Source organism: Dermacentor variabilis, chromosome 4 (assembly GCF_050947875.1).
Source record: "Dermacentor variabilis isolate Ectoservices chromosome 4, ASM5094787v1, whole genome shotgun sequence".
Lineage (NCBI taxonomy): Eukaryota > Metazoa > Arthropoda > Arachnida > Ixodida > Ixodidae > Dermacentor > Dermacentor variabilis.
In genome coordinates this window covers 89,074,293-89,095,915 of record NC_134571.1, presented here as the reverse complement: position 1 = coordinate 89,095,915, position 21,623 = coordinate 89,074,293, and the positions used below count along the sequence as shown (strand labels likewise).

General features: G+C 44.6%; 1 protein-coding gene across 1 annotated transcript; it reads left to right on the top strand.

The window, feature by feature from the left end:
* The first annotated feature begins 1,692 nt into the window (after window positions 1-1,692).
* LOC142579487 (protein pinocchio-like) lies at window positions 1,693-11,280 on the top strand. The gene is made up of 4 exons (XM_075689728.1): window positions 1,693-1,982; window positions 7,553-7,742; window positions 8,418-8,547; window positions 9,043-11,280. Exons 1-4 carry the CDS (start codon window positions 1,910-1,912, stop codon window positions 9,124-9,126), a joined length of 477 nt encoding a protein of 158 aa, XP_075545843.1. The 5' UTR covers window positions 1,693-1,909; the 3' UTR covers window positions 9,127-11,280.
* Window positions 11,281-21,623: the final 10,343 nt, after the last annotated feature.

The window sequence follows — 21,623 nt, the reverse complement described above, 5'->3', positions numbered from 1 at the left end:
CGGTAAGCAGTCGAACGCACGAATAAAATTTAAGAAACTGATACGCTCAACTCCTTTGGAGGATATTCGAGGGAGTTTAACGTTCCAAAGTTTCGACCTAACAATATGCTCGCTGTCGTGAATGGGAAATCAATTCACATTAAACGAAATTACTGCGTCTAGATGAACGTACAACAGCTGGCTTGTACGACTGGACGCTGTAGTACATGTGTGCCGAACCCGACAGAAAACCAAAGGCGTCCCTGAGCGCCCAGTTACCTACTCGGCTGCACTATAAATAGTGGTGGCATTAGTGGTGGAATACTGGGCTTGTAAGCGTAAGATTGTTGGTTCGATCGCAGGTCAAGTGTCTTTCTGTAGGCGCGTTCTCGCCTTCAGTATCACAAGCCTCCTGATCTGAGCGCCACTGTGGAATTACTGTCCACTGCCCGTAGAATTAGTGTTGCGGTCAAAACTCGCAGTGAGAGATGGTCATATTCTTGATACTCTCAGCGCTTTAACAAGAAAAATGCGACAAGGAGTGCAAAACATCAAAAACATCACATCATCATCAACAACGAAAACATCAGATAAGGAGTACAAACTAGGCACCTCTGTTCTTAATGTCAACAGAATCCTATATAAAAAAGGAAAGTGGAGGAGAGTAAATGAGCGGCAGAACGATCCGAAGCAAAACGAAATAAGAAAGCGGGGAAGTAGGCGAGGTAGCCATCTTAAAGACGAGGCCAGCATGACACAAAACCTAATGGTTGCTCTGCAGATGCATTGTACCCGTTTTTTTATTTGTTCTGGTTCCTTTATGCCAATAAATGTGTTTTTAAACGCTGGAGAGAATTTAATACCTTGCTTCTACGTCATTTCTGCCAGTCGTGCAACCCAGGAAAAGGAAAATCCCGTCAGTGCTAATGGGCGGAAACTTAAAGCGTGCTCAATGTTGCCAAAGAGCATTCAAGAACGCAGCCAGCTTGCGCGCTCTAGCATGCAAAACGATGATTGGCAATGACAGACCAACAGACAGAAAACAATATAATGTGTGAAATGAGAGAACAAAGCGGCAGAGGCAGAGAAAGGGGAAATAAGGTAGGGAAACGAACCATGTGAAGGCTTTTATTTTGTGCACACGGCAACTTGACTCAACCAAACCATTCCAGAACAAACTGCCACGACCGCTAGTGCGACACTGCTAGCTAGCAGTATTGAGAATAGGCGTGCTCTTTCACAGTTTCTCTGTCGGAAGCATGTAATAGTTGGGAGGCGCTCCAACGACACGTGCAGACTCCAGGCGCTGACGTTGTCAACGAACCGTCGCAGCTGGCGTTAACACCGAAAGCTTTCAACATCGAGGGAAAGACCCCACTACGCCTCTCTCACTAACAAAAAATAAATAAATAAATAAATAAATAAATAAAGGAAAAGAAAACAGAAAAATAAAAAAATAGAAATAAATTAATAATAATGAAAAAGAAAAGAATTCCCGGCGTGATCGGTCTTTCCCGGTTTTGGGCCATGAAAAAATAGATGCTGTAGAAGCTTATTACGTACACCACGCGTTTCTCACCGAGAACTCCGGTTGGGGGGCGCCGGCTGTCGGAGAGGGCGCAGCCCTGCTAAGAGTAGCTACGCATGCGCTTCACGATCCTCCGCGACGTGGCGCGAGTAGCGCGCTCGAAATGAATCGTCTGCTCCGCTCGCGGTGCGTCAGTTGTCTGCTAGCCAGCGTTGAGCGCGCACGTGATAATTTCAAGAAAACCGACAGTTTTGATCGCGCGTGCTTTCTGAGACGAAATTTGGATTGATTATAGTGTCGATAGTATCGCAGGAAATCACGAAGGCGGTACCTCGTCGACACCTGTCGCTAATTCGTTCAGCTCTTCCTGACGTTCCTGTGTCCACCAAGTGGGATAATTCGATGGCCAGCGGAGTTATAGTGAGCTACCCATCTCCGGTGCTTCACGAGTCGCGCCCCACGGTCTTCAAGAAAGGTGAGAGCCCCTGGTACTACTTCCGTTCGGATTTCACGACTGACGTCGATAACAGCTGTGGCAGTCATAGATACAATAATGAGATACTTTGTAGTAACGATATTAAGAAAGCACAATTGCCTCTCTCTTTCTCTGTCTCTTTCTTGGAAATGGCGTCGTTGACTTGCCGTCCTAGTTGGTATCCGGGTACGAAACGGCACAAGCGGTCACTGTTACCTTGGTACCGTTACGGTACCAGGATAGTACTGGGGATTTAACGAGACAGCTTGCTCCTCTGCAACTTTCAACTGTGTCAAGCGCGCGACCTGGCACCATTGCACCACGCGTGCCCTAGAATCGCCAGGTGCAGTCGTGGCTCGGCTGAAGTACAGATACCACAGCGCGCTGAAAATGCGAAAACCCTTCGTCCCACACGCAGCAACGAGCCTATCACGGTGCCTGGCTTATCCGCCGAGACAGGCGACTCCGCGTGCTTTTGGCGCGATAGTTGGTCCTCGCGTGGCGTCATGCGAGGCCGCGAACTCGGCGATCGCAGGTCAGCCTACGTGGCCCCCTGCCAAGCTAACTTGAGCCGTCCGCTTGTCAGCCGTTCCTACGCCGTGCTGTAGTGCAGAAACTAAAATCATGCCAACAGGAAAAACACAGCCAGCGAAGCCACAGAGCAGGTTACGCAGAACAGCGCGTCTCTTCAGGTTCCAGAGATCACGCATAGTCCGCGTGCACCTAGTGCGTATGGTATACGTAGGCGTCAGACATTCCTCGCTTTCGAAAAAAAAAAAAAAAAAAAGAGAAAGGCGTGCCGACGCGACCGACGACCTTGAAAGACTGCGACGCTTTTCAGAATACGTCCGATACGACATAGTCCTCTCTCGATCGAGGGGTTGTTGCACCGTAACACGCAGAAGTGGGTAGATGTTTGGGTGTAAAGATGTGAACGTGAGTATCCTGCGCATGTGAACGTAAGATGATCGCCACAAAGTCTGCTTAAAGGTAGCTGCGCACAATAATAAAAAGAAAATCAGATAAAACGCCCAGCATGATTGCATGTGTACCTTCAATTTATTAAACCATGGGCACAGAGTACGCGATAGGCAACATGCGCGAGGAAGTCGAACACGGGTAAATATTCCACGCTTCTCGCCCTTCTAAAGCAATCCTCTTTATTACTGTGAACGCGGAGTGCACAGTAAGAAGAGTGAGAAACAAGCTTTCTTCCGAGGACGGTTTGGGAGACAAGCGGTTCCAACGTATAGTGTAGTCGTTACCTCGAATCTTGTGGTGTTCGTTCTAAGATTCTCGATTGCTCTTCGGAGATAACGGCGCGTTGTCGTCGTTACTGCTTCTTTGTGCAACTGTTACTGAAAGGCGCGTAGTAGTAGGAAAAGGCCTAAAAACAATGTCGACCGATGTTAGAACGTCGGAAATCTCGGGACTGAAGATTAGGGCACATTAAACTCGCATCAAGCGTTCTGACTATCTCCTCCACGAGGACCGCTGGGTCAATCCTTGAATCATTCCGCTTTGTGTAGTCACCAAGCTCAGGAAACGAACTGACTCGCTTTATTTCTTTCTTTTTTTTTTTTAGTAGAACATCTCGGATGCAAGCGCTGACTCATTTTTTTTTCTTTCCGTGCGCAATATTTCGCTATAGAGTTCAGGCCCGAGCGTGTCGGCTGTCTGCAACATAGCGCATCCCACGCTCGAGGGCCACGCTTGACATAACGTCGTTGCTACTTATGATGAAATACGTACGCTTGGCAACCCTGCGTCAAACCCGTGGCCTAGAACGATGAGCTCGTCCCACGCGGGGCCCAGATAGGGGAACAGCGCATTGCGTATACTATTGCCGCTTCTCGCTAAGGGTGAAGCTTCCCAATGCAGTTCGCCGTCGTCGAGCCTTTTACAGCGCTAGTCACTCCGCGAATGGTCGGTTATTTATATTAACTGCAAGTGAGACGCCGCGTGCTCGCGTTCAAGTAGACTAATTTTCAAGGACACGCGTAAGAGTAAATGTCAGGGAAGCCGCTCGTCACCGACAGGCTGCTTGTTTCCGCGATCCCCCATTGCTAAGGATGTCGCGCTTGGTAACGCTTGCTGGAAATAAACTTCGTGACGTTAAACATTATTTCCAAGAAAGGGAGGAATGGGGATGGGTGTTGTCGAGGGCGGCGGAAGTCTAGGTGAAGAAATGAAAGGAAATTTTCAGGCATAGGATGTTAGCATCTGACTGAAAACGGGGATGACGTGAACTGCTGCGATAGGCTTTTCACTTGCACTTCCTTCAAATAGGCCAACGGTAGCGATAGTGCGGATAATATTGCAACAGGAGTACTCTAAGTTCAAGGGCCGAGTACTTGCTTAACAGGGAAGTTTTACCGCTGACTTGTAGTTTGGCAGGGACGAAACCATAGATTTTGGAAGTCTGTACTTGTAAGGCCAGCCACAATGGCGGCGCAAGAGAAATTGCGCTGTGGAGACTGGGTAGAGCTGGTGCATATAAACCGAATTGTAGATAAAAAAGCAACACACAGCCGCTGCAGAGGATAGCAGAGCACCGTACGTTCTTTGCACTGTTTACTCTTAGCACGACGAAATGCACCTTAGAGAGTGAAGGATACGGAATGCAGCCAAATAAGTTGGTGAGGGAAAGAAAGGACGGATTGGCAATATCGTATATGTGTACGTAGGCATGCAGGCCTTGCGCGCATCAGATCGTTGGCATCTCGTAGTTTTTCTTAATAATTTTCGACCTACAATTTTGTTTACTGCTCTGTTCTGGTATATATTCTGCTTCATGGAGAATAAGCCGTGTGTTAAAGGTACCCGCAGAACGCCAACGTGCACTCTTCTTTGTCTTCGTCTGCTTTTAGTCTTACTTGCTTATAAGAAACTCGAGACTTCGAAGGTTATCCTATTGACTCAATATTTTGCGAGTTCCTAACAGGATCGAGACCTTGCTTGTGAGAGAGCACGGTTGCGTTTTAGCTTGATTTTTCTATAACAGACATGGTTTCACGCTCTTCTTCGTTTTTAGGAAATAGCAGTAGCACAAAGCACACATGCGGGATTTCTGGAAGGCGGCAGATTGGGTTAGCGTATGTAGTGCGCTGTCGCAGGAAGCCGGTTGTCTTACCTGCGAGAGGCGCAAAGAGATGTTTTTAGCGCAGATAAGGCACTGTTAAACTGTGTTCAAATGGGAGGTTATTGGTAGCACGCTTCTGGCCACACCATTTCACTGTGGCGAAAACAGGAACAAAAATGCAAAAATAGCATAAAGAAAGATAAGGGGGGGAAAAGTTAGCACGAGGAAACTAACACATACGAGCAAGTGAGAAAAAACAAAGCGATATCAATAAAGAAAAAGAACGATACATGTGCGTCACTCCACATGTGCCCGACCATATGACTGTATGCTGTATTAGTAAAGAAGTTATGGCTAACTCTGATGGATGTTATCTGTACGCGCGGCAGGCGAGCCCCACCGCCTAAACGGCAGGGTTTGAACAAACGGTGCGACGGTGGCTGAGATCACGCATTCGTGCCTTGCGTTTCAGGGACGGCAGCTGCGAGCACACTGCGCTGTCAGTCAGGCGCCATGCGCTTGTTTTTGTCTGCAGAGGATCCGTACCGGTTAAAGCAATGACGACTTGCTGGGAGCGAGGTCCTTCTTTTTTGTGCGGTTGTTGTCGGGAGTGCACACGGCATGGTAGTTGCGATGCACCTACTTAGTCAGTCCTTAGAGGTGAAGTTTGAAGAAAAATACAAAAAAATTCAACGTTTGTAGTCGCTGAGCTGACAAGCAGAAATTGTTATTCAGGTCACCCAATAACGTAGTATTAGTGGTTATATGTACTTAAAAGTGCGCTTCGCGGAGGATGTTTGGTCAGGCAATGGTTGCGGAGCAGTTAGCCTTACGACGGTTCATTACTTTATTGTCTGTGCCTGATTGTATCCCGCTCTGTGAAACGAGTAGGATTCAAAGTTATCAGTAATGGAAATTGGCAAAATTTGTGAGCTCCAATGTGCAAGAGGGAGAAGCAAAAGAACGGAGGACATGTGCTGCATCACTAGTATTGTACTTGTCCCCGTCTTAAGTGGTGCTGTAGAGGATAGAGGGGGATTCGTCGGCTGTCCTGTTTTCATGCTTTCAAGGTAGCTACATGATTCACTAACAAGAGATGTGATAAATTTCTCGTTCTCCCATTCTGTCGTTTCTCTCTCCCACACGAGCTGCGCCCGACACTAAAACCAAAACTTACTACTGTCCCCTTTCGAAAGCGACTGCAGTGATCTTATACAGTGGTTTGATTGTGCAGAGATGGCGAAGTGTTGCAGTACTGACAGTGTTTCCAACTAAATACGTCGTTCGAAGGAAGGACCTCCTGGATTGACGTGTTAAAACACCGAAGTTATTAGTACTTCATCATTTCATCGATTTATAATCGCAAACTAGACTTTTTCATTATTATTGTTTAATGTAAGGGTGTATTTATTAAAAATATGCGTTGTCCATTGCCGTGGTTTTAGGAAAAGCCCCAAGAAGTTTGGTTCTTACTATTTTTGCTTACAGCGCACTGTGCATATTCTGTATCGCTAAAGAGAGAGAGAGAGAGAGGAGAAAATTTGCACAACAGACACTTGCACACTGAAAAACGCCACAGCCGTTTGATTGATGCAAGATGAAACCGGGAGGGCTTCGTCGTGGGCACGTTGCACTGATGGCTGCTGCGTGTACGTTCCGGTTTCAACTGGATTTAATGACAGCGCTTCTGCCTTCTTTCTAGAGGCTTTGCCAGCCATTATGACGCGAGCTGCTCTCGAAAATAAACTCACGGAAACACTTTGATGACGGATGGTGTAATTTGGTTTCGGTCGGCTCGGTGTTTCTGGGAAAAGGCGTTTTGAGAGCTTCTGTCAGTGCCACAACATAGTATAATGGGCTGACAAGAAGTAGGAAAAAAATACACATTCCGTCTTCATTACCTCGTCAAGTGAGTCTGCGCTGTTTGTGAGGTCAACTCGTGGAAGTTCGCAATAAAGATTTAAAAAAGAAAAGCGCAGTACGTGTGCTTGAAGCAGATGTCGTAGAGTGACAGAAATGTTTTTTCTTCGTGTTTATAAACTGCAGCTTCTCGTTATACCGTTACCTTCTTGTAAATTGCGAAGAGGAAATAAATGCAGTGTACCTAAACGCCGTTATAATTTGAAGAACGTGCCTTAGTTTATTGAACATCGTTATTTAGGCGTTACCAGCATACTTAGGATATGACATGAATTTTGAATCATTACTTTTAGTACTTCGCGCTCGCTCGCTGAACCATTGCTATAACTTCGGCACATCAGCTAGGATCACCTTGACGACGACACTTCAGAATAAATTTCATTTAAATAAAAAAAGAAGTAACTGATATATTATAGTACTATAGTTTTGCGCTGTCAGGGTCATTGTGCTCTTTGGAACGCGATTACATTTCACCTACACTTGTCATTCGCTCCGAACGGCTGACAATATTCGCACATGACTTGTGATAGGCAGGAATGACGCTCATGACGCCTCATTTGCTTTACAGACCGACGCATCCGGCATTCAAAGTCGGACCCTGTGCTGGTAGCACTGTCGCACAACTCGTTCGCGCGGTGCCCAGACCGGGACAACTGCTGGGACAGCATCGAGGATCGAGCCCAACAGCAGCTGCAGTCGGACGCGTCCGGCGCGATTACACTGGAGGGTCTCAAGAGCGACTACAACTGCTGTTTCACGTGAGTTCCTCGTGATTCTATTGCGCAGCATGAGCTCGTCGTATTAGCAGACGAATGTCCTCCTTCATTAGAGTGTCATCAATCGGTTTTGGCATCGAGCATCCTGTTTGATTTGCCTTAGGATTCCGGACTTAAATGGCGGAGGGGGAGACGCCGAGAAAGAGAACATAGCACAAAATAAAATGTCAGGAGTTATAAGAGCTGTTAACTGGAAGTGGCCATATTTATGGTAGCAACAAGAACAAAAACGATATGCCAGCACCTGGGGGCCTCAATGTCATCGGTGAATTTTCGCGGAACTTTCAGTGATCACTCCAGGTTAATGCTAGGATCGGATAATTTCTCATAAACAAGGCGCTCTGACAACTGGTACGACAGGACACATATTAATAAAATTCTCACAGGACTGAGTGGTTTTTGTTGCTATTGACGAATTCGTAATCCCAAAAACCCGTTGGCATATGTGGTGGTTAACAGTGATAATCTTTTGCCTGCGAACACTTTTTTTTATTCTGGCTTAACTTTTCCATGTTTAGGATGTTACCAGTACAATAAAGACATTTCCCAATAAGTCATACAAGACTAATGGTGATTTTTTAAAAAACTGTATGCAAAATAGTATCAAAACTTTGGCAGAGAAAAATCATACTAAAACATGTGTTGTACATTTTGCAGGTGTGGGGTGAGCTGGTCGGAGGATCAGGCTTGTTTGGACTGCAGCGAGTGTGGAGGATACGCCCTGCAACGTCCCTGCCCGCACTGCAATGGCAGCTGCGACGGAATGTGGAGCAGAGACTTGGATGCTGTAAGGCTTCTTTACTTCTCGATACGACACACAAATTATTGCTGGTTCCGCCTAAATCCGCATTCTTCGCAAAACCATCTGTTCAATATCTCCTTGAGTCATGAATTATTATGCGTTGTCAATAAATATGACGGATCAGTTCTACGGAAGCCAACAAATGTGTTGTTAATAAATTTGTCAAGTTTGCGCAGTTTTACTGTGATGGTCTGCTGACCTTGCTGAAACAAAATCAAGGTCGCAGAGTGATCCATTTTTTTATTTTGTAATCAGTCGTTTTATTTGAGGTAAATAAATTTTGACCTAATGAGGGTCAGTCTTGTCGTTTAATCTTGTGAAGACAATTGAATCACCTAGTGAAACGAATTTTGTTTACACTTGCTATCGTGGCCTACCAATATTTGAACGTGATGATACACAAGGCAGCGCCCTGCTTGCACGTCAAGAATGTGCATCTTGGTAAACATATGCATCTGTTTCTTCTTTCGTTCCAAACAGACCCACAAGACGAGGCGCGCCCAGTGGCTGGGGGAGTGCAAGAATGCTCCCCACGGTAACGCACCGAAGATCCAAGACTCTTGAGTGCTGTCCTTTCTAGGACGTCTCTTGGTGGGCGGGCAGCACTTCCATCAACTGTACATACAACTGACCCGCGGCACCCACGATGTCGTTATTCGTCCCGCCTGCTGCAGGCCGATCGCAAAGACGAGAGCATTACAGCGTACGCGCCGCGACGAGTGCTGCGTGCTGCAGGGTGCTTTCTGCGTGAGCATTTGGCGGCCACGGACTCTGCTGGACTTCGTGTTGTGGTGTGGCATCCTCTGAACTTGCGTGCGTCCTACAACAACGGCATTGTGCGTATCGGAGATGCCAGCGACACGATGACGTCATCGATGGACGACTAGTGAGTGGGATACGTGTGGCATCCAGAACATTCCAGTTTGCACAAGGTCGGCTGCTTCCGCGCGAGCGAGTTGGGGAATATGAGACATTGGGATCTCGAGGGATAGTCTGTACATATTTGTTGCTTGTTTTGCGCTTCGACCGTATTTGTCCGTGCGCAGGTTGTCTGGTCTTACAACCCCCCATTTCAAGCTTCCGCTACAAGAATGACGCCTCGGTCATCTCGTTATCAAGTGTAAAAAAAAAACGTGCCTAAAAATGCAAAATGCCTATTCTTGCAAAGAACGACGCGTGCGGGTAATGTCACTGTTGTTGGTTTTGCAATGTTCCTAGTTGTTATTCCTACCCGTTTACTTGCGAGAGATCACGAGTGCGAAGATTTGTGACCAGCGTAGCTTTGCGCTTTTTCCTGCAACGCTAAAGTGGTGTATTTTAACTTTTAAACTATTGCCTCATAATCAACAGGAGACGAGCACAGCAGGACAAATTTACATACTGGTGGCAACTGCATGAGACCAGAGGTAGCATGTGTCAAGACTTTCTTTCTAGCAAAAGACGAACGAGTTAAGCAGCAGCTATGTCATAGAAGTGTGCCATTGTTTTTATCGCGGTCTGATATCAACGACATGCGAGCGCTTAGTCAATTTCACTGGAACCACGAGCCGTGGTGTAAATACGTTTAGCATCTCTTTCCGGTTAACGTACTATAAAATTGCGTGACCACTGAGCGCCAAACTCCGACTCATTTCTGCGCTGTAGCAAGGCACACACGTGAACTAGTTGGCGATCATTGCATGGCTTGACTTAGCGACTTACACATTGTCACGATGAAGGTATAAAAACCTTTCTGTTAAGTTATTCGCTATCACACCAAAGCCTTTGCTGCCATTCGTGCATAGTTTCTGACCAGCTTCTTCTATAAAAGAAGGACGCTCAAAATTATCTGTCTTCTATTGTGTGCCAAAATTGTTTTTATTCTGCAGCAGTGCATGTATAGAATCTCTCGCTGTGAACCAAATGCGTCACCGCCTTTAGACTGCTATTGTCGTACCTTCAAATTGGAATTTCAGGAGACAGGCGAACAGTTTAAAATTAGCGTTTTTAAAAGAACATGTGCTTTGGAAGAGTGCCTCAGGTAGTCATTCATGTGAGACGAGAGTGCCTTGGATATGCGAGGAAGCAATTCACAAAACGTGTATTTTTGTAAGTGGAGATGACAAACGTTTGAAACGACAAGGCATGGTCTGTGGAATATGGTCACGAAAGGAGATAATTTACATATGTCCACAGTCGCCTGACCGGGGAGGCTGAAGCAGGCCGATGGAGTCCACCTGAATGGTCGCTTCCGCTTGCTTGTCGGGCGTTCCATGCATGTGTTCTACGCTGTGGCAGGTAGCATCCGTGATATCTTTCTGTTTTCAATTATTCGACGTGTCATATGCATATTTATGGTAATCACTCAAAATTGCGTTATAGTATTTAGGGACTTAGCTTTAGGAGTACATATTAGGCAGTGAACACAATTAAAGACAGCTCGCAGCACAGATTATTAGCAACGTACTCAAAAGTTCAGCTAATCGAGAATTAAATGAGCATGCGACTTTTCAGATTAGAAAAAATTGTCGCCCGCAAGTCGCGTATACTGTGCAGGCCGTGCTTTCAGTCTTCTACGAGCCCGCAGCAAAACGTTTGTGCCACAGATATGAAACTTGTCCTCCGGTGCACAGATATGTCCATCGTGCGTGTCTTATTTATTGAAATATGTCTCGCGGATCGTGCATTTCTTTCAGAGTGATTATGATTTGCAATAAAAGTTATCACACAGATACCTGACACCCGGACTATCTCTGAATTGATCTTCAGGCTAACGGCACTACCCTGAAGTGATGGTGTTGCTCAGAGCCAGGCAGCAGGCTGTCTGGCGGCGGTGTGGTGTCCACATGTGCTGCGTGCTTTTTCAATGCTTTTGCAGTTAAAAAGAAAAAAATACTCGTCGACTACATAGCTTATTTAGGTATTTATGTGTAAAGGGTGAGGGTCTCGTAATCTCAAAGGTGCAACCTGCTCAACTGCATAGAGGGTGTTTCAGGTAATTTAAGTCAAACTGCAGAAATACACAAATGCCACGTAGCTGGACCTAGCCAAGGTAATGTTGTTTGCCGTCACCGGGAAATACTAAAATTGCAGCCCGACTGGCCGTTGGATGCACATTGCGTGTAATCGTGGGCTTCTTTCACGCTCGGAAAAAAAACATTTTGGTGTAGCAGGTATCGAGCAACAGAAAGCAGTATCGGGAGTTTTTCATATTGCTCTACAATTTTCTCGTCGCCACTTTTCATCTAAGTATAATAATACAGAAGGTAATTAATTAAGAATAATTATCTCATAGGCGGACTGCAAAAAATAATCTGAATATCTCCAAGTGATACAAAGCCACATTACCTTGCTTTCAGCCCATCTATGGGGCACGTGCATATATTTAAATTTCGACTCAAGTCACGTGGGACCTGTATGTATATTACCTGGGAAACCCTGCATATGCTCAAAAAATATACGCACTCTATCACTTGACGCTGTGCAGGAAAACTAATAAATTTACGCTCCAAATGTGAGCAATGGGACATGAAGTAAGCTCCAACTCTACATGCAAATTAATTTTGGCAAACTGTTTTTTTTTTTACTACGATACCTTACGAAATACGCAAGACATCGATATGACGTTCCAATTATGTCGGTATTCGAGGCGCGCGCGGTTTAGGGAACGACTCCTTAGTAAACGGGACAAGTTTATAGCAGAGAAATTTTATGAGTTACTGTGCATTACCACTCCTTATGTACTGGTTATTTTCTCTATCGATGAGGTGTGATTGCCTCGCGTGCTTTCTATGTCCGTGTCGTTATGCCTGCACTAAAACAAATGAAGCCCTTTTGTTCTTTCGTTTTACATTCTTCACGTTAGGGCGGGACTCGGAGAATAGCCGTGATTAAGTCGCTCGTGAGTCGAGAATCTGTCACAGCACGGCAACCTTACTCCGTGACGGCAGTGGTGCGACACCGTCTGTGTACTTGTACTATCACACCGGAATTAATTGTCACAACGAGAAAACAAACAAACTAGAAAGAAGGCACATTTATTCATCCGGGTTTGCCACTGTCTATTTACTACTGTTAACCGAGAAAGTGTAAGAGTGGGACAAAGGTAATGTTCAATAGCCTGGTAAGGGAGCAAAAATTCAGGATCGCCAGTCAACCTCTAGAGTCTGTACAGGAGTACGTTTATCTAGGCCAATTACTCCGAGGGGAGTCTAATAATTAAAAGAAAATTTACACAAGAATAAAAATGGGTTGGAGAGCTCCCAGCAGGCATTACAAAAGAACCAACTGGGAGCTTACCATTGTCGTTGAACAGAAAAGTGTACAATCATTGTATTCTACCAGTGCTAACATATGCGGCCGAAACTTGGAGGTTGACAAAAAAAACTCGAGAACAAGTTAAGGAGTGCACGAAGAGCGATGGAACAAAAAATATTAGACGTTAAGACACAGGAATAGAGTGGTGTGGATCAGAGAGCAAACGCGGATAGCCGATATTCTAGTCGACAAAAAGAAAAAAAATATGGAGCTGGGCAGGCCATGTAATGCGCAGGGTAGATAACCGGTGGACCGTTAGAGTTAGAGAACGGGTGTCAAGCGCAGTCGAGGACGGCCGGAAACTAGGTGGCGTGATCAAATGAGGAAATTTGCCGGCGCTAGTAGGAATTAGCTAGCGCAAGAGAGGGGTGATTGGGTATCACAGGGAGAGGCCTTCCTCGTGCAGCGGGCATAAACATCAGCTGCCGATGACGACGACGACGATGATGATGATGCAATGATGATGATGTACCAATGGTGGTATTCCTCACAGGCGCATACTTCTTGCGCATCGGTCGTTTATCACATCATTCAGGCATTAAAAGCAAGTGTAAGATAAGATGAAAGATAATGGTCTTCACTTTGTTGCTTTTGCTTCACTTTGTTGCTGAGTGCCTATGGCCCTCTGCAGCTGAACACGATGTGGCGGCTTCGATTGCCGGCCGTGCACGGGAGACGCATTTAGCCGCATTTTGATTGCTTCGAAACGCGTAGCTCTCGTAGTCCCAGCGTTGATTACAGCGTTAAACCAAAGTAGTTATCTAGTAAATGAATTAAATAATAAACAATTAATCGGCCCGTTCGCGTATCACTTCGGCGTTACAGTTGAGTGCGCGAAGATCGGGCGAAAAGGCTGCGGGCGTTTCGTCGTGCAATTCCCGTGGAAATCTGCGTTTCAACTCGTAACCACCGCTGTGGATCGGTGTCTGTGCCCTTCAGCTGTCGAGCACAGGGTCGCCGGCTTGATGATGAACAGCGTTGGTCCCTATTTCCATGGTTGGAAGGAACGTACATTTGTTCGAGTACCCACATTTCGGCGCACGCGAAAGGACCCCAAGTACATAGTCGAAATAAATATGGAGCCCTACAAAACGTCATATTTCGCGGCCCGTACGTTGACGAGGGATTCGAAAACCCAAGCACGAGTTCACCAACGAATCCGTGGCCTTTTTGCCGCCAGCGATCAGCTGTTGCGCACAAATGAAGCTGCACTCATTACGAGATACCTCCTTGCTGGTGCGCAACTCGCAGGAACGTGCATTTCAGGAACCTGCTTTTTAAACTTTGACTGTGTGACTGTGACTTCGCTTCTGACTCACAATGAACCAGGCGCGTGACGCGAAGTTGTAGCGATGAAAACCGGTTTTTACAGTGAATCGCTCTCTTACATATGCGTGAAACCGTGACGCGTCACACCAAGGGCTACAAAGAGAACACCGCCAATTCCGCGAAGTTGCATTGGTTCTCACGAAGACAGGACTCAATAATGAATGCTATGTTCAAGCCAATAAGCAAAAAATTCGCGTTTATTAAAGCAAAGATTTCTTGATGAGTCCTACCGGATATTTATGCCGTTGCTCTGCTGCTGCTGTAATGCCGAATAGCTCAAACACGGAAAATAGAAAAGAAATACCAGCCCTCCTGGTGAGATCGAACCTTGGTCTCCGCGTCTAGGAAAACGATGCCGTAACCATTAGACCATGATGATTTCTTTACATTATTTATCATTATTTCATGACACGAATACTCTTGAAAGAAACAAAGAGAGAAGTCGGAGCTATAAAGTTTTTTTTTTTCAGTGGAACGGCGACGCTGACACAAAAATGTAGCTCCATAAGGCAGCGCGCCAGACGGGCCGTTTTCTTCTGACCCGGGCCCGACCCCAGTCAACGCACCGTTCAACCGTGCCCGGCTCGGTAGTTTTCAAACCTGACCTGTACTGGCCTCGGACCCGGAAGTTTCGGGCCCGGCCCAGTTCGGTCTAACATCTTTTTAACCTAAACGAAGCCTGGTACAGTTCTCGGTTATTTTGAACACGCCAGCGGCACACAGAATAATTGCTGGAGATTTATAACTGAGAAACAAACCAATAAAATAGAAAAATAAATGACATCGTCTATTCAGTGTGCACAAGCGTTAACGTGTGATATGATCACCAGTACTATATTTGCGAAATTTATTTTATATGGCGGCACATAGCGAAGGCATACAATACTATTCTTGCACACACCGATCGATAAAACTCGAGCCATTAAATTTGGCGGGAATGTAAATTTAAGTGCACTGGTTTACTGACATTCATAATTTTGTAATATACGGCCACCAGAAAATCATCTAGCTCTATTGAACATGAATTGCTGACACGTTAGGGTTTACGCTCATCTGCAATCTCCATAAAAGCTCCATAAAAAAGCGATGTGTATTAGCTTTTCGGCCAACATTCTGTGAGGTCAGTGTTTCAGTCGACAATTTTGACATCCGTGTTTCGTAACAGAAGTAAATTTGCGCTCTTTATTGAACTTCTCTTTAAACATGCAGGTTTTTAACCACAGCACATGCTCTGGGGACGCAACACAGTTTATCATTCCTTTATTCATCAATTTCTGATGTGTTGTTCGTTTGTTCACGTTAATTCCTGGTGAACATGCGTAGTGCCAGAAAAATAAATACATGGAAGTGAACAAGATTGGTCCGCCATTTAATTTGCGAAAAAGTAATTGAAAGGAAATATGCATACAGTGATTGCATGTTTCTGCGCTATGATTTCTTTTCCACGTCCTGTTCTTCACTAACGTTGCGAGATTTTTGAAGCCTTCATGGGGGCTAGAAACAATTATCTAAACGCCATAGACAAATTCAATGATGTTGGATCAATAATGCGATAACATAGGGCAGTTTATTTGATCCACCTAAACATATACTTATGAAATTAAATAGATTTCAGTAGCGAGATCAACGATACGCAACCACGCTACTAATTGTGAATGAACATTCCAGAATTTACTTGTTACGATGGTAAACAGCCTCTTTACAATAAAAAAATGCTTAGATTTTGCTTCGTCTTTGTGCTTGCTTCAACTTTGTGCTTGCACCAGTTGCGCCACCTATGAGTTATCTAGGTGGCTCGCGTTTAATAATCTCCTCGTGTTTTAATTATCACTTTAACGTTCGCAATTTCTCAAACCTTCTTATCTTTCGCGTTCACAACGCACCTCGCTACAGCCATTGTCATGCTTTTGTTACGCATAATCATATCGCGGTTTTGGCACGTTAAACCTCAGAATCAAGAAAAAAAAAACAACCTCGTATTGTCATATAAGAACATATGCAAGGTGTTTCAGCGAACACTTTCAGAAATGTTTTTAGTTGTCTGTGGCAGGTGGCACAATTCTAATCCGTGAGCTGATCTACACGAAGAGGCGGACATTACTTACACAAAATATTGAAATGTATAATCGACTAATTAGCAATAATTCACTAATTAAGTATATAATTAATTACGTTATGGCACATATTGCAATTTATAAATTCTAGTGCGTGAGAGTGGAAGGCATATCTACATGAAAAGAATTGTGTGGATGACATCATTTACAAGATATGGGCAGTCAAGCTTGCGGTAAAAATGTGCTGTCGTTCTACTTGCTTTCTTAACAAAACGTTGTTTCATGCATTGAAGCAGAAAAGTATAGAACACCAATGTATTTCTCTCCAAATTTCCGGAATTCATATCTCGAAACTGGTGGCATCCTGATAATTCGTTCCAAGTGGAACCGCCTTGCGATCTTCCCGGCTATAATTAGTAGATTTAAATATGTGCCGTCAAGTGATTAAAGTGAATTAGTGACATTTTGTTAATTATTTGATTATGCATGTCAATTTTTTATGCAAGTTATGTCCGTCTTTTCACTTAGGCCGGCTCAAAAACTAGAACTGTGCAATCTGCCACAGGCAATTAAAAAAAATTGAAAGTTTCGGCTGAAAAATCCGGTATGAAACATATGTGTTCATATGATCATATGAGATTATTGGATATGTGGCATGTGGCGCATGATATTTTCTGATAGGGGTATTTTACGTACTTTAGAGCAACGCACTTTTAGGTCTCTTTACAGTAATTTTAGATAGCGTCATGTATAATTTATCGAATGATGAACCGCTAATTGCCATGTATTTGGTTTTATTTGGTCATACCTTTCCCTTGCGCTACAAAACTCCCCATTACCATTTGTGCACTAATTTTTGTTGCAGATCCACTTCGCGGGAAGTAAATACCAACTTGGTGCACGTCTAAATAGGCATACTCTTTTTTCGACAGTTAATAAAGAACAAGTTCAACAACATGAGCCTGAATCGCTATTGCTCGTCATACATTCAAGACGAGTATAACCATGCAGGCTCTTCCCACCTTTACATATAGAAATTGTCAAATGAAGTTTCTATATATAAAAATAGGAAGATCTATAGTTATTCACGTTATGAATGTATGAAGAGCAATAACAATTTAGGCTTACAGACAGCGAGTCAGTGGGCATCAGTCGTAGAAGAGCAAGAAATAAACACAAGAGCTTGCTCTGGCATTTCAAAGCTCTACACATTAACGTAGTCTTGGTAAAACTACTGCGCCGTAGTGAGTTAACGTAAGAATGGTGCAGACTTCCCAGGAAACGACTCAGCAGAATGATTGTTGCAGTTTAAGATGCGTTCACGGACGTGTCCATCAGGTATGTGCACATGTTCAGGATGAGGTCCATTGCCGAAATTTCGCAGGGGACAATGCTTTCCCTGGCCATCACTTTTTGGACGCATCTCATCCAAATGACAATGATTTTACGGTTCCCATTTGCGATAAAAGGACCAAAATGTGCATGCGTTCGTGCCCTTTGAATGTGGTTAGCACTGTTCCGTGAATTTTGTGATTCCATTTAGTTTTCTAGGCAACGAGTAGTAGCGGTACCACATAAAAGCACCAGCCATTTCTTTAATATTACGTTATTAAAGAAACACACACACGAGCACCAAGGAGGCTTGCCCACTTGCCGTCGGTGCAAGTACACATACTGTTAAAGGATGTCAAGAGTGTAAATAATATATAAAGAGTGACGCAGTTTTCTCATTAACAATGAGTACGACAAGCGGCCGAACTTCTCGTTCTGCGTGCTGCAGCTAGAGCCACTGCTGTTTTTTTTCTTCTTATACATAATTTAGCTGGCGCCTGCTGACTTACTGAGGACAAGAAATGGAGCACTCGTGGCGGCCTTTCATAATATTTTCATGGGTTACTGCGCCTACAATGGTAGCTTCCACACACCATCTCCCATAGTAACTATCAGCGGCAGCTTGCTTTAGCTGTTTTGTTGAGTCATGAATCCCTCCTCTCGAAACTTTATTCTCCATTAGAATTCATGTTTTAGTTTATAAGAAAAGAATGTGCTAACTGCACAAGAGTTGATGCCGTTTTTATACACTACAGAGATGAGGCAGTTAATGTTTTTAAATAATATAGAGAACTTAATATACCAAAGAAAAAGAAAGTAACCAAATAAAGTAGAGTCCATGTAACGAAGCGGTTCCTTTCACTCGATTATATTTTCTTATCATCCACCCCTCACAAACGGCCGATTGGAGTGATAACGAAGGCGAGGCGCCCCTCAGAACATTGACAGAGTGCAGAAAGACAAGTAATTGAAACAGACCCGTTACATTATCCAAACCCCGCAGTATCTAGGGAAAGCCTCGGTTCACGTCCCCTCACAGCTGCTATCAACAAACCAAATGTACTACAATATTGTGCACTTTGACGTAATCATTACGCGTTCTGTATCACGCGTTCTGTTTCACCATATCTACGGCACGGCGACATGTTTAAGCGTTTCGGCCAATGCATTCTTTCACCGCACGAGAAATCGCCGGCATGCTCTGACATGCCCAGCAGCAAACGGGTGCCGCCGAAGTTCCGCTTCATGCAGCACGAGTGACCGAGCTGCAATCTTGAGTCAGCTGATGGATGTTTCCGACCAAACAACACAGCCGACACAGACGCCCTTCGTCGGAGCACTTGGTCAAAACATACTAGGCGAGCGCGCCGTCGTTCCAAACACACGCGTGACATTCGCGTGGCTTTTGGTGCTTTTCGCATGTCGTGACAGGTACTTACCGGCGCCAAATTATAGCCCATCGCCTGCGACGAGAACTGTCAGGCGGGGCTGGGAAGGTCTGGCGAGAATAAAACAAAGTAGTGCTTTCGGAACAGAATGATACACCAGGGGGTTCCTGTCCGCTGCAGCGTGGTTGCTCACGCGACGTGAGATGTTAAACAAGCCCTAACGTGACACAGCAGCGAGCGAGCGCGGTTTCTCAATGCGATTCTGCCGAGAACCTCGGAAACACAGTGTGACTCACTCAAGCGTTCCTTCCGCGTATCGTGTCGCCGAGTTATACGATCCACGTCATCGAGGGTGCATAACTGTGCGTGGTTTCACTTGAAATATACGACGTAATCCAAGAGGGGTATTAGGGGCGAAATAGATAGATAGATAGATAGATAGATAGATAGATAGATAGATAGATAGATAGATAGATAGATAGATAGATAGATAGATAGATAGATAGATAGATAGATAGATAGATAGATAGATAGATAGATAGATAGATAGATAGATAGATAGATAGATAGATAGATAGATAGATAGATAGATAGATAGATTCTTTCATTCATTGACTGATTCCGTCGTTCATCCATCAAATATGAATAGATTAGCTGGAAGCACGTTGCTTCTCTTTCTGGCCCTTTAAAAGAGTCCTGTTCGAAACGCCTTGCATATTTGTCAAACGTGAATCATTATTGCACGTAGTTGGTTTGTAATTACGAAAAATGTCGCTTTAACGCTTGCATGTCGCTTTAACGACATGCAAGTGGTGAGGCGGTTCCTTGGCCTCTCGTTACACACGCGCATGTCCGTAAAGTGTCCATATATCTTGGACACCGCAGTGGAAGTAGGCCATCCCCAGCGGTTCCTGTCTCTTAAAGCAGCGCAGTTCTAAGAACACGAAAGAATGTCCGCAGCGAAGGAACAAGCAACCTGCGTGAGTGTCATGCATATGGCCCCCGGCTTTTAACGTAGTTGCGTTCAATGCATGCAAGGCTGCTTTTGTCGGCGAACTTAAATGTTGCTCTTGAAGAGCCAAAACAAAAATTGATGAAGCTGCTTAGTCTCTGTGTATGCACTATAAAGTCTAACACCCCAAGCTTCAACAAATATCAAGGGGGCATGAAATATAGAATTGTGCCATTCCTTAAAAGAATCAGTCAGGATTCTGTTTGCATAACATGAATTTCTTTTATTAACCTTAAGTGCCCTCTAGCCTTTTCCTCTCTTTGTCTATATTTATCCGTCCGATTCCCTCTTTTCTTTTCTGTCTCGGTGACTTTCTCTAAATATATCGCCTTTTCCCTGTCGGTCTCTACTCTTTCGTTTGCGATTCTCCTTCCCTAACTTTCTTGTCTTTCTTCCTTTTCTATTTCCCTTCATTTTTCTATTCCTTACACTACCGCTTCTTTCATTCCTCCTTTCTTTCGGAATATCCTTTCCCTTTTGTACTTACGACAAAAACGTTATAAAATTCCTGCCTATATGCCCTCTTTAACAAAGACTACTTCAAAATGCTGTACGCGTTCCCGAACTAATTTCTTGCGGCAAATAGCGTACGGCAACTGAAAGCTGCGCCTACAGTGGTCGGTAAATTTTCAATACAGACGGCTTCTCTCCACCTTTCCGGCTTTCCGAATGACCTATTTATTGACTATCTTGCGCCCTTCATTGGCCTAAATAGGCGCGGTGGTGGGGTCGATTTCTGCCAAGAATACGCTGCGGGAACTACACGTATGATTCAGACAATATGCCGCTCGCTTTCCGATGCGTTGGTCGTCTTACTAAACCAGCACTGTGACTCACGAACCCGCACTTTGAGGAACGCTCCACGGAGCCGGAAAAACTACAAAAAGAATGTGCTGTGTCCGCAGGCTATAGATCTCTCTCGGTGTTCTTCTCACCACGTGGATGGCGAGAAAATGCAAAAAAAAAACAGGCACAAGAACATGCAGGATTTGTTTTAATCGTTAAGCCAATCATTTTAATCGCAGCATCCATTTTACAACAGATATTACAAGGGTATTTCAGAGGTAGGCAATTCCATGTTCGCGGTGGAGTCCCTTGTAACGATCATTTGAAGCGCAGTTCTCGTTGAAATGATCTGAATAAAAGTAAGCACCATCGAGTTTGCTCAATAGTATATACTGGAATTGCACGCCCTTACCGATTCGCATTGTTCACTCCTTGTAAGGAATGACTAACCTGTAAAGCAATCTTGAATACTTAGTTGAAAAGTTCCAGATTCGGTGTCTTAGAAAAACAGAAAACAAATTCAAAGAAACTATACTCTGGAATTCCGTTAGAGCCAATTCACACAGTAATTCCCCTTTCGCGCACTGCCATCAGTGTAGTATTCGTACGTTTAGCGACATTATACATGTGATTTTAGTGTAAATCATCTAGGTTTACGTTCTGACTCGAACATATCATGGAACAGCCAATTTCGTAATATTTGTGCGTCTCAGTTGAACACCTCTCGATTTAGGCGTGCGTCGGATATTTAGGATCTTACAACTGCATTTAAAAGCAAGGCAGGTGACAGAATCGCTATGTCACGCATCGCTCGAAGCTAGTTCTGTACAATGGTTCAGCGCACTTTCCCGCTGCCGGACCGCT

Bases quoted from the DNA above. Each gene is read 5' to 3' on its own strand.
- LOC142579487 (XM_075689728.1), top strand. From the start codon at position 1,910: ATGGCCAGCGGAGTTATAGTGAGCTACCCATCTCCGGTGCTTCACGAG. The intron at 7,743-8,417 runs GTGAGTTCCTCG...TACATTTTGCAG, and splicing joins GACTACAACTGCTGTTTCAC to GTGTGGGGTGAGCTGGTCGG. The intron at 8,548-9,042 runs GTAAGGCTTCTT...CGTTCCAAACAG, and splicing joins GGAGCAGAGACTTGGATGCT to ACCCACAAGACGAGGCGCGC.